General features: G+C 35.2%; 1 protein-coding gene across 4 annotated transcripts in view; it reads right to left on the reverse strand.

Annotated features, from left to right (window-relative positions):
- The window catches only part of LOC110466933 (lysosomal alpha-glucosidase-like), a 41,834-nt gene that overhangs the window by 13,996 nt on the left and 14,588 nt on the right, over positions 1–13,250 (reverse strand). For 2 of the 4 annotated variants that reach the window (XR_002464784.1, XM_021523738.1), the window contains exons 1-8: positions 12,538–12,676; positions 11,283–11,957; positions 10,595–10,758; positions 10,029–10,197; positions 8,947–9,046; positions 7,232–7,470; positions 6,754–6,882; positions 729–839 (exon numbers count right to left, since the gene is read on the reverse strand). Coding sequence is in view for 3 of the 4 variants with exons in the window: in XM_021523738.1 (XP_021379413.1) it covers positions 729–839; positions 6,754–6,882; positions 7,232–7,470; positions 8,947–9,046; positions 10,029–10,197; positions 10,595–10,758; positions 11,283–11,912 (1,542 nt within the window). In the remaining variant the exon portion in view is untranslated. The other 2 variants (XM_021523739.1, XM_021523741.1) reach the window with 2 other exon arrangements.

Raw genomic sequence — 13,250 nt, forward strand, 5'->3', positions numbered from 1 at the left:
ATAGTTTCATTGAGGTCATCAAAAGTGACATCAAGGTCACAAGTAGTTTCATCAAGGTCATCAAGGGTTATATCAACGTCACAAATGGTTAAATAAAAGTCATCAATGGTCACATCTAAGGACATAAATAAAAGACTTCATTAAAGGAGGAAGCAGGAAAAGGGGGGGGGGGATGTGTATACCTGATGGTCTCAAAGAAGAGATTTCATCAAGGCTCTAAAACAAGCCTTTTTGTATGAACAACTAATTTCATGATCATCATGGTTGATAGCAGACATGTCAGTAAAAGGACAAGGGGCGTCAAGGGTAAAACCTTTGAGATTTTTCAATGTGTATAGACATAACATCACTAATTTATCAGACTAAAATTTTCAAGAAAAGTTTTTTTACTCTTTTCTTTTTTACGATTGATACCATATTAATCATAAAAAAAGAAATTAATAAAAATATATGATTAAAAACAAATCATGAAAATTTTAGTGTATGCTTGAGCATACAAGCAAACATGTATGCTACGCCATTGTCAGAGTTAGGAAGCATCATTACGTAGCATGCATTGAAGCAATTGGATTACTTAGCCTGACTATTGCCAATATGAATGTGCACACCAAATTTTGTTGAAATCAAAACCCTTTTTACCGAGATTATTGCATCATAAGCAGGGAATAAGTAAAAGATAACTTGAATGGTTACAAGGATGTGTAAATTAAACAACATGTACAGATTACCTTGCCAACAATAGGTTTTCCCGAGCTGTCTTTGATGAAGATGTCCATTTTGATTCCAACATCATAAGGCATGTAGGAGCCAGGCTTTTGTGAGGTACTTATTCCTGGATCCTATAAAACAGTTTAAAAAAACTTTAAAAAGAGATGTTTACAACTACCATTTTGTTTTGAATATTGCAAATGATTTGTAATCAGGTGCGATAAGCAGAGCTGAGAGGCCTAACAGGTCACCCCTATACTGGTGAACAGGTCTCATCCTAGTACATTTACTGGAGAAATATTAACTGATTCCAACACGATACATACAAACAATACATACACATACACACAATACATACACACACAATACATACACACACACAATACATACATACATACATACATACACACACAATACATACACACACACAATACATACACACAATACACACACAATACATACATACATACACACACAATACATACATTCATACACACAATACATACACACACACAATACATACTTACACACAATTCATACACACAATACACACACAATACACACACAATACATACATACATACATACATACACACAATACATACATACATACATACACACACACAATACATACACACAATACATACATACACACAATACATACATACACACAATACATACATACAATACACACACAATACATACACACAATACAAACAATACATACATACACACAATACATACATACATACATACACACACACAATACATACACACAATATATAAATACACACAATACATACATACACACAATACATACACACAATACAAACAATACATACATACACACAACACACACACAATACATACATACATACACACAATACACACACACAATACATATGCATACACACAATACATACACACACAATACATACACACACAATATATACACACAATACATACATACAAACAATACATACACACAATACACACACAATACATACATACACACAATACATACACACAATACATACACACACAATACATACAAACAATACATACACAATATATATATACACAATACACACACAAGACACACACAAGACACACACAATACATACACACAATACATACACACAATACATACACACACAATACATACATACACACAATATACACACAATACATACATACACACAACACACACACAATACATACTACACACACAATACATACATACACACACACAATACATACATACACACAATACATACACACAATACAAACAATACATACATACACACAATACATACATACAAACAATACATACACACAATACATACACAATACATACATACACACAATACATACACACAATACATACACACAATACATACTACACACACAATACATACTACACACACAATACATACTACACACACAATATGTTCACACACAATACATACTTACATATAAACAATACATACACACACAATACATACACACACAATACATACATACAAACAATACATACACACAATACATACACAATACATACATACATACACACAATACATACACACAATACATATGCATACACACAATACATACACACACAATACATACAAACAATACATACACAATATATATACACACAATACACACACAAGACACACACAATACATACACACAATACATACACACAATACATACACACACAATACATACACACAATACACACACAATATATATACACACAATACACACACAATACACACACAATACATACACAAAATACACCCACAATACATACTACACACACAATACATACTACACACACAATACATACATACGATACATACAATATATACACACACAATACATACACACAATACATACACACAATACATACACACAATACATATGCATACACACAATACATACACACACAATACATACAAACAATACATACACAATATATATACACACAATACACACACAAGACACACACAATACATACACACAATAAATACACACAATACATACACACACTATACATACACACAATACACACACAATATATATACACACAAAACACACACAATACACACACAATACATACACACAATACATACACAAAATACACACACAATACATACTACACACACAATACATACTACACACACAATACATACATACAATACACACAAAACATACACACACAATACATACACACAATAAATACACACAATACATACCTACAATACATACACACAATACATACAAAAAAAACCACAATACATACTACACACACAATACATACTACACACACAATACATACAAACGATACATACAATACATACACACAATACATACACACACTAAATACACACAATACATACACACAATACATACACACAATACATACACAATACATACATACACACAATACATACACACAATACATACAAACGATACATACTACACACAATATATATTCACACACAAAACATACTAACATACAAACACACATTACATAATATTTACATTCTGTATGCTTAGACCCATTGACAAAAATTACATTCATAAATGCATAACACAGGTGTTCATAGAATCTCAGCACGTGGGAACTGATAGTAACCTGATCACACTGCGTAGTAATACACTACAAAAACTACTCACTCGGAACGACCGAACTAGATGCTTAATTCTTACATCTTAAAATATTATTGAACTGTGCTTTGTGAAATATCCACGTATTCACGTGTCCTGTGCTACAAATAAACATTGAATATGGAACTACATTTTGTTGTGTTATTGTTGTTGACGGTTGCTAAGATCTCTCACGATAGTGTCACATTTCCCCGCGAAAAAACCCTGTTCTCGCCACTGCGTTGCACCCGTGTATAAGCAGGAACAAACCCTGTTTATTTGTTTTATTCGTTGTTATATCGATCCACTGAAAGGATTCGTCAATGTAACACAATACATACACACAATACATACACACAATACATACTTACATATAAACAATACATACACACACAATACATACATACACACACAATACATACACACACAATACATACACACACACAATACATACTTCCACACAATTCATACACACAATACACACACAATACACACACAATACATACAAACAAGACATACAAACAATACATACACACAATACATACACACACTAAATACACACAATACATACACACAATACATACACAAAATACACACACAATACATACTACACACACAATATGTTCACACACAATACATACTTACATATAAACAATACATACACACACAATACACACATACACACAATACATACATACACACAATACACAAACAATACATACATACACACAACACACACACAATACATACTACACACACAAAACATACTACACACACAATATGTTCACACACAATACATACTTACATATAAACAATACATACACACAATACATACACACACTATACATACACACAATACATACACACACAATACATACCTACACACAATACACACACAATACATACATACACACAACACACACACAATACATACTACACACACAAAACATACTACACACACAATATGTTCACACACAATACATACTTACATATAAACAATACATACACACACAATACACACATACACACAATACATACATACACACAATACACACACAATACATACACACAATACACACACAATATATATACACACAATACACACACAAGACACACACAATACATACACACAATACATACTTACATATAAACAATACATACACACACAATACATACATACAAACAATACATACACACAATACATACAAACAATACATACACTTAATAAATTCACATACAACACACACACACAATACATACACACAATACACACACAATACATACACACAATACATACTTACATATAAACAATACATACACACACAATACACACATACACACAATACATACATACACACAATACATACACACAATACAAACAATACATACATACACACAACACACACACAATACATACTACACACACAAAACATACTACACACACAATATGTTCACACACAATACATACTTACATATAAACAATACATACACACACAATTCATACACACACAATACATACATACAAACAATACATACACACAACACACACACAATACATACTACACACACAAAACATACTACACACACAATATGTTCACACACAATACATACTTACATATAAACAATACATACACACACAATACATACACACAATACATACTACACACACAATACATACATACAATACACACAAAACATACACACACAATACATACACACACTAAATACACACAATACATACCTACAATACATACACACAATACATACAAAAAAACCCACAATACATACTACACACACAATACATACTACACACACAATACATACAAACGATACATACTACACACAATATATAGTCACACACAAAACATACTTACATACAAACACACACTACATACACACAATACACACAATACATACACACAATACATACCAACGATACATACTACACACAATATATATTCACACACAAAACATACTTACATACAAACACACACTACATACACACAATGCATGCACACAATACATACATACAATACATACACACAATACATACACACACAATACATACATACACACACAACACATACACACATACATACACACAATACATACACACAATACATACAAACGATACATACTACACACAATATATATTCACACACAATACATACTTACATACAAACAATACATACACACACAATACATACATACACACAATACATACACACAATACATACACACACAATACATACATACACACAATACACACACAATACATACATACATACACACAATACATATGCATACACACAATACATACAAACAATACATACACAATATATATACACACAATACACACACAAGACACACACAATACATACACACAATACATACACACACAATACATACACACGATACATACTACACACAATATATATTCACACACAAAACATACTTATATACAAACACACACTACATACACACAATACATGCACACAATACATACATACAATACATACACACAATACATACACACACAATACATACACACAATACATACACACAACACATACATACAATACATACACACAATACATACACACACAATACATACACACACAATACATACATACAAACAATACATACACACAATACATACACAATACATACATACATACATACACACAATACATACACACAATACATACATACACACAATACATACACACAATACATACACACAATTCATATGCATACACACAATACATACACACACAATACATACAAACAATACATACACAATATATATACACACAATACACACACAAGACACACACAATACATACACACAATACATACACACACAATACATACACACAATACACACACAATATATATACACACAATNTACATACACACACTACATACACACACTACATACACACAATACATACACATACACACAATACACACAAACAATACATACAAACAATACATACAAACAATACACACACACAATACATACACACAAAGAAAACATACAAACAATAAATACACACAATACATACACACACACAATACATTAAAACAATACATACATACAAACAATACACACACACACAATACATACAAACAATACATACAAACAATACACACACAATACATACAAACAATACATACATACACACAATGCATGTACATACAAACATTACACACACACAATACATACACACAAACAAAACATACAAACAATACATACACACAATACATACAAACAATACATACACTTAATAAATTCACATACACCACACACACACAATACATACACACAATACACACACACACAATACACACACAATACATACAAACAAGACATACAAACAAGACATACTAGTATCATGATGTAGTGCATTCCCCGCTTGTGAAGATTGTCCACCATGGTGCTTTGGTCACCAAACTTTGGTCCAGTGGTGAAGTCTAGCTTCCTGTCCATGTAGTCAATGTCGTTCCACTGGACATCCTGTACCAAACAATGGTAAGTGATGTATTTGTTTTGAAAATTAGGATGTAAACTGTAAGCTATCGACAGTTCCCGTCCAGGGGAATGCCACTGTGTCCAGGGTCAGTTAGAAACATGTTTTGAAAATGTCAAGCTTTGGTTGAACCAAGTCATCGATAAATCCCAAATATTTACAGACTTTGAATTCTACTATCAATATTTAGTAAGGACAAGGGAGTTTATTTTACAACATACATTATGATTGGGTAATCAATAGAGTCAAACACCCAAAATCAGATTCAATCTCACTTCTGACTTTTGTCATTGACATGATTTGTTTGTACAATTAGAAGAATTGACCTTAGTGTACCTGTGGAATCCCCGCTGCTTGAACCCTGTCTGTGATAGCGAGGGTGCCATTAGCTGTCTTATAACCCCACCTACACAGGTGGTATCCAAGGCTCCAGTAGGGCGGCATGAACGATCGCCCTATGACCTCTGTGTACTGCTGAATAACAGCAGCTGGAGACGGCCCAAGGAACACATACATGTCAATAATCCCACCAATGGTACGCCAGGTTATAGCTGGTGCTGGCTGCAGAATTACATCTGTAAGAAGATCAGAAATCTAAAAATCCTAGAACATATCTGTAAGACCTGAATGCCCCCTCGCCTCTGAAGTAAAATGATGATGATGAATTTTATTGAATGTTGACGAAATAGCAATGGTTGAAGCATAAATAGTAGTAGTGATCTTTACAATAACCTACAGGACCGTGAGATACCAACTCATCCAAGGTAATATATATACATTCTCAGGGTGGGATCCTTACTCATGCCCCTATTGCTTCTTTTACACTAAGAACACTACTGTTGCTTTGTTTGTTTTGTTTATTTCGTTTTTATAATTTTAAGTCCTACAAGGTATGTTTAATTTTTCAAAAATGATTTATCAAAGCTATAGTCATGCCAGATGTATCATATCAGTTTTAGGCATTGGTATGAGAATCGTTAAATTAACTGGTACAAATTATGCTTGATTTTTTTTTTATCAAAACTTTGACAAAAGAAGAATTTTTAAATAATTTATAAACGAAACAGAAATAAGACTCGAGCAGAAAATCCATGGTTGAGCATGAGAATGGTTTCATAAATATGGGCCCAGGTAATATATAGCTGCTAAGGTACAACTTCCTGTTCACCAGGGATTATCTCAACGCAGAAAGTAAATCTTGAGCAAGTTCAATGATGGTTCTTAACCAGGATTGTCTGTCTTAATATTCGCTCTAAAAATAGTATGTTTCTTATAGCATAAACTTTACCATGCAGAACTGTATTGGGTTACCAGTCAGAACTGTATTGGGTTACCAGACAGCACTGTATTGGGTTACCAGTAAGTGGTGTATTGGGTTACCCGTCAGCAGTGTACTGGGTTACCGGTCAGTAGTGTATTGGGTTACCAGTCAGTAGTGTATTGGGTTTCCTGTCAGTAGTGTACTGGGTTACCAGTCAGTAGTGTACTGGGTTACCAGTCAGTAGGGTATTGGGGTACCAGTCAGTAGTGTATTGGGTTGCCAGTCAGTAGTGTATTGGGTTACTGGTCAGAACTGTATTGGGTTACCAGTCAGAAGTGTATTGGGTTACCAGTCAGAACTGTATTGGGTTACCAGTCAGTAGGGTATTGGGGTACCAGTCAGTAGTGTATTGGGTTGCCAGTCAGAACTGTATTGGGTTACCAGCCAGTAGTGTATTGGGTTACCAGTCAGAACTGTATTGGGTTATTAGTCAGTAGTGTATTGGGTTACCAGTCAGTAGTGGATTGTGTTACCAGTCAGTAGTGTATTGGGTTACCAGTCAGTAGTGTATTGGGTTACCAGTCAGTAGTGTTCTGGGTTTCCAATCAGTAGTGTACTGGGTTACCAGTCAGTAGTGTATTGGGTTACCAGTCAGTAGTGTATTGGGTTACCAGTCAGTAGTGTATTGGGTTACCAGTCAGAAGGTATCCTCTATTCTAATAGTAAACATAACTAAGGCAGATCGAAAATGACAATAAAGTAAAATAAATAAACAAACAGAAATCATTACCCATAGCATTGCTGTTGGCAAGGAAGACTCCATGGCTCCCCCCATCTCTGCCCTCCATTACAAGGTAAAATGGATGGGAACCATACAGGTTAGTATTTTCCTACAAGTAAAACATCCTTTTCTTTAATCGAGCATCTTCTAAACATCAATAAATTTTAAGTCATCCTTTGTGTTTTACTTAATTTCTAATAGTGGTGATAAAAACAATACATTAATCTGAGATATGTTTAGGTAGCAGTGCAAAGTAGAAATGGCTTGTCCCTAAAAATAAAGGGCATGTCTCAGATAAACATGGATAGTGAATTCAACCTGCACAACACACCTACATATATATACATATTTATAAACAACATTTTGATTTAATTTTGTTTAAAAGACTGATTTTTTCTTTCAAAAACTGTTTTCCTCAGATTTGGGACTTGTGAAAACCATGGTTACCACATCAAAAAACACCAAAATATGCAAAAATCATGATTTTTAACTCAAAATTTGACCCCCGCAAGTAGTAACTTTTTTCTTAAAACCCGTCTGAAATTAAATACCGCCTACTCGGTAACAGAAATACTCACGTTTAAGCATAGGTCATTCCGATGGATTTTTCACAATATTTACACATGTGCTGAGTACAAAAATAGACTACATGAAAAGCTAGCTTTTGTTGTGTAGACACAGATTTGTAAATGCCCAAAACTGTAGTCTCAAACCAAATTCTTTTTTTTTTTCTAAATTATGAAGCCCACATAGTCTACTTCATCATGTATATGCCAATTTTAGTGCTGATTTAAAAAAAAATGTTGATACATGTTATGTTACAGGGGTTATTCATTGTATAAAAAGATCACCCATGGCCATTGTACGCTTCTGTACACTGCTACCTTAAGGGAATCAATCAACCAAACCTGACAGCTATCACAGGAAGGTGACTCAAATCGCTATGAGTCAAACTCGGGACTTCAGATGACTGGTCCAATGCTCCGCAGATTAAACTATAGGAAAATAAGCTCTAGTGAAGTCAGCAGTATGTGGCTACATGGTACTGTGTCGGAAGTATTAATAGACATGTATAAACTCATATGACATACTTTTGGTGGACGGTCCTTGTTCCACATGGTGAACTGTTTCCAGTTTACATCATGAAGTAGACTCCCTCTGTGTTCTCCCAGACCGTAGATATAGTTGGAGGGTAAGAAAGAGGCTAGCTGGATGTACTGGTCACTGAACATGAATGGTGCTGTACGATTGGTCCTTAATCTGTAACACACAGGCACATAATGCTATATATAGTATGAGCGGAGTAAGTGACACATTGGCATCAATGGATGGGCATGGCTACATTTGAAATACGATAATTCATAAAATGTTCCACATGTTTTTCGTTTTTGTTTACTATGACCCCTTTTTTGGTTCAATCTTGATTATTGAAATTAAGAAATGAATACAAACATGTTTACTCATCTTTTACCAATGCATGGGTTGGGAAGTGAAGATCAGAGCACATTACTTATCTCTTACCGTTATTTTTACCATGATTTTGGCAATAAAGAACATTTATCAGTTTGTAAAAACTGTAGGAATTCAAATCAAATCAGTTTCCGTTATGTGAGATAATCCATGGTATTGTTCATTTTTTTCTACAACTGATACATACACGATGACCGGTACTAGACCCGTGGCAGTTTTCCTGACCAGCTGGAAGTTGAATGGTTGCCCCACCTCACTGACGGAGAAGCTGTACAGAGTGTCATTGGTTGTCTGAGTTGATGGGGAGCCATATATCGGAACCTCGTACCTGTTCTTACTGGGGTCAAATATCTGTTACATACAAAACCTGATTCATCAGTGATGTGAAATCTAACTGTATGTATGTCGACGTAATTTATTTCCTACATATCTCATAAAGAGTTGTATGTGGTGAATGTGGTGAAGTTGTGTGTCCAGAAAAACCCTGTTGCTGAAAGTTAAAGTGGGCAACTCCACTGGACATCACATGCAATATCATATAATTAAAAAAAAGTTCTTAGCTCATCTTGATCAAGTTATGCCAGATGTTATGTAAGAATCAATGGTTATTTCTGTCCTATTTGTTTGTATAAAATGGAAATATACCTATTCTATACAGTATATCTAAGTACCTTTTTACACTCAGATGATGCAAGATATTTATATAAATATCGTTACATTCTTAGATAAGGAAAATCTTCATTCACTAGAATTACACAACCATATGGATTAATGGAGCACTGAATTCCTAATTCATTCCCCCAGTCTGAGATTACTCAGATGACATGCTAGTTCACACATACATAACTGATTTTCACGTTGATAATCCAACCTACCTTGATCCTCAGTGTTTGATCCGATCTATAAGTGACATCCATTACAGCTGTCTTGATGTCGTCGGAGTAGTAGGAGTTAGTTTTCCTGGAGATCTGAACCCTGACCCCAGTGGGGCGGTAGTCAACACTGTCCACAATATAACCCGGGTAGCCATCAGGGTAAAAGCACCAGGGAACACCTAGTGGCAGACCTCTAACAGGATGAGATGGTGGTTTTACTTGGGGGTGCCAACAACACCCCCTCGCCTGACATTTGGCTTCAGATACTGATCCTTCTGGATCACAGTCAAATTTCTCACTATCTTTAAAATTACTGCAACTGTCCTTCACTTTCTGTCTATTCTTCAAACTTTGCTTTTGATCAGATAAGTTCTCTGTCAAGTTGGTTTCCACAAGATTTTCAGAACTGCCTTTGTTTAACAAATGAGCTGTGATAACATATGGGCCTGCTTTATCAATGTTGTAGGTGTTACCTTGGAGGGGATTTCCTTGGAGTTGTTGCTGATCATTTTGCAGAGAGCTCAGTAAAACAATCTGTATCTGGGGCACCACTGAAGTATTGAAGTACAGCAGTGCACTCAGTAAGCAAAAGATGACTGTAAAAGCCAGCCAGTCAAAACGTGGCTTCATCTTGAGTAAGTTGACAACTTACTTGTGACGTTACATCAAATTAATCTGTGAAAAAAAAAGAAAAAAAGTTACACATACGTGTACATTTTTTGTATCATCTCACTAGGAGATCAGTGTTAAATAAACAACCTTGTTTATGTTATGGGTGTATTGACAGACGAGGCTGGTACCATTGCAAATGCGATAATACAACAAGTATCTTCTGCTTCTTCTGCCAAGTAATGTCCACAATCATCACGTTGATTATAATGACGTTTTTGTTTTGGAGTGCGCATGGTTAAATATTGGTTAAAAACAGGATAAAAAAAGATGGAAATTAGGCCAGTGACACAGATATAACCAAGGTCTGAAGACCTCTAGACCATCTATTCCTTACATGCTATCAGATTTATACTTACACAATGTACAGTTCCAACGTGAAAAAGGAATAAAAGACCAAGAATGTTGATTTAAGCATGCAGCGTAGTAATGCCCAATATGCGAGTACGCGATCACAAGGATACAAGTCAGCTGATCAGTGTCTGACACTTGACATTTGCACTGACAATTTATCCCATCGATCACGTCGTTTCAAAAGAGCATGCATATATGTGCGTGCAATTTACTATCTCGCATTGATACAAACCTGAAACTTTTGGAACTGATGACAATTTAACCTAGTAGACAGGTAACAGGTTACATGATTGAACTTATACTATAATCGCTTCCTTTCCTCAGCTGTTCCTGTTTATAAACATTTGCATGTGACCCCACAACAGGCAAAATCAAGATCCTCGAAGCGCTTAACGTTGGGGTCAGAGTGAATCTTGTACGCCGGTCCCGAACCCGGACTAAAGCCCGATCCAGGAATAAAGACGTGTATCTCAACAGCGGGCTTGGTTTACCCAGAGACGTATACGTCTCTGGTTTACCTTACATTTACATTTACGGCGATACTGCAAAGGGCCGTCGAACAGCATCAACTTGCAGGTAGACTTGTGTGGCGTGGCTTCCACATAAGTTCGTTAAAAACAGGTTAAAAAGTTAAAACTATTTACAGGATCCACATTCACTCTGCAAGAATCAAGATGACTGTGGAGCGAGGCCTTGAATGCCTCCACAGTCAGCTGCTCGACGACCTCTGATGGTAGTCCATTCCATTCCATGATGGTGTTTGGAAAGAAGCTGTATTTGTAGGTGTCGGTGTTGCATCGTATGTTGATATAGCCATGGTTATGTTGTCTCCTTCCACTTCTGGCGTTACTACTGATATATGGTGGTATGATCAGTGCGTTGGTGTTGTGGATGCCTTTGTAGAGGTTGGTTAGTCGACTTTCCTTCCGTCTCTTCTGTAGGGGT

This window comes from Mizuhopecten yessoensis, unplaced genomic scaffold (assembly GCF_002113885.1).
Source record: "Mizuhopecten yessoensis strain PY_sf001 unplaced genomic scaffold, ASM211388v2 scaffold11149, whole genome shotgun sequence".
In the NCBI taxonomy this organism is placed as follows: domain Eukaryota; kingdom Metazoa; phylum Mollusca; class Bivalvia; order Pectinida; family Pectinidae; genus Mizuhopecten; species Mizuhopecten yessoensis.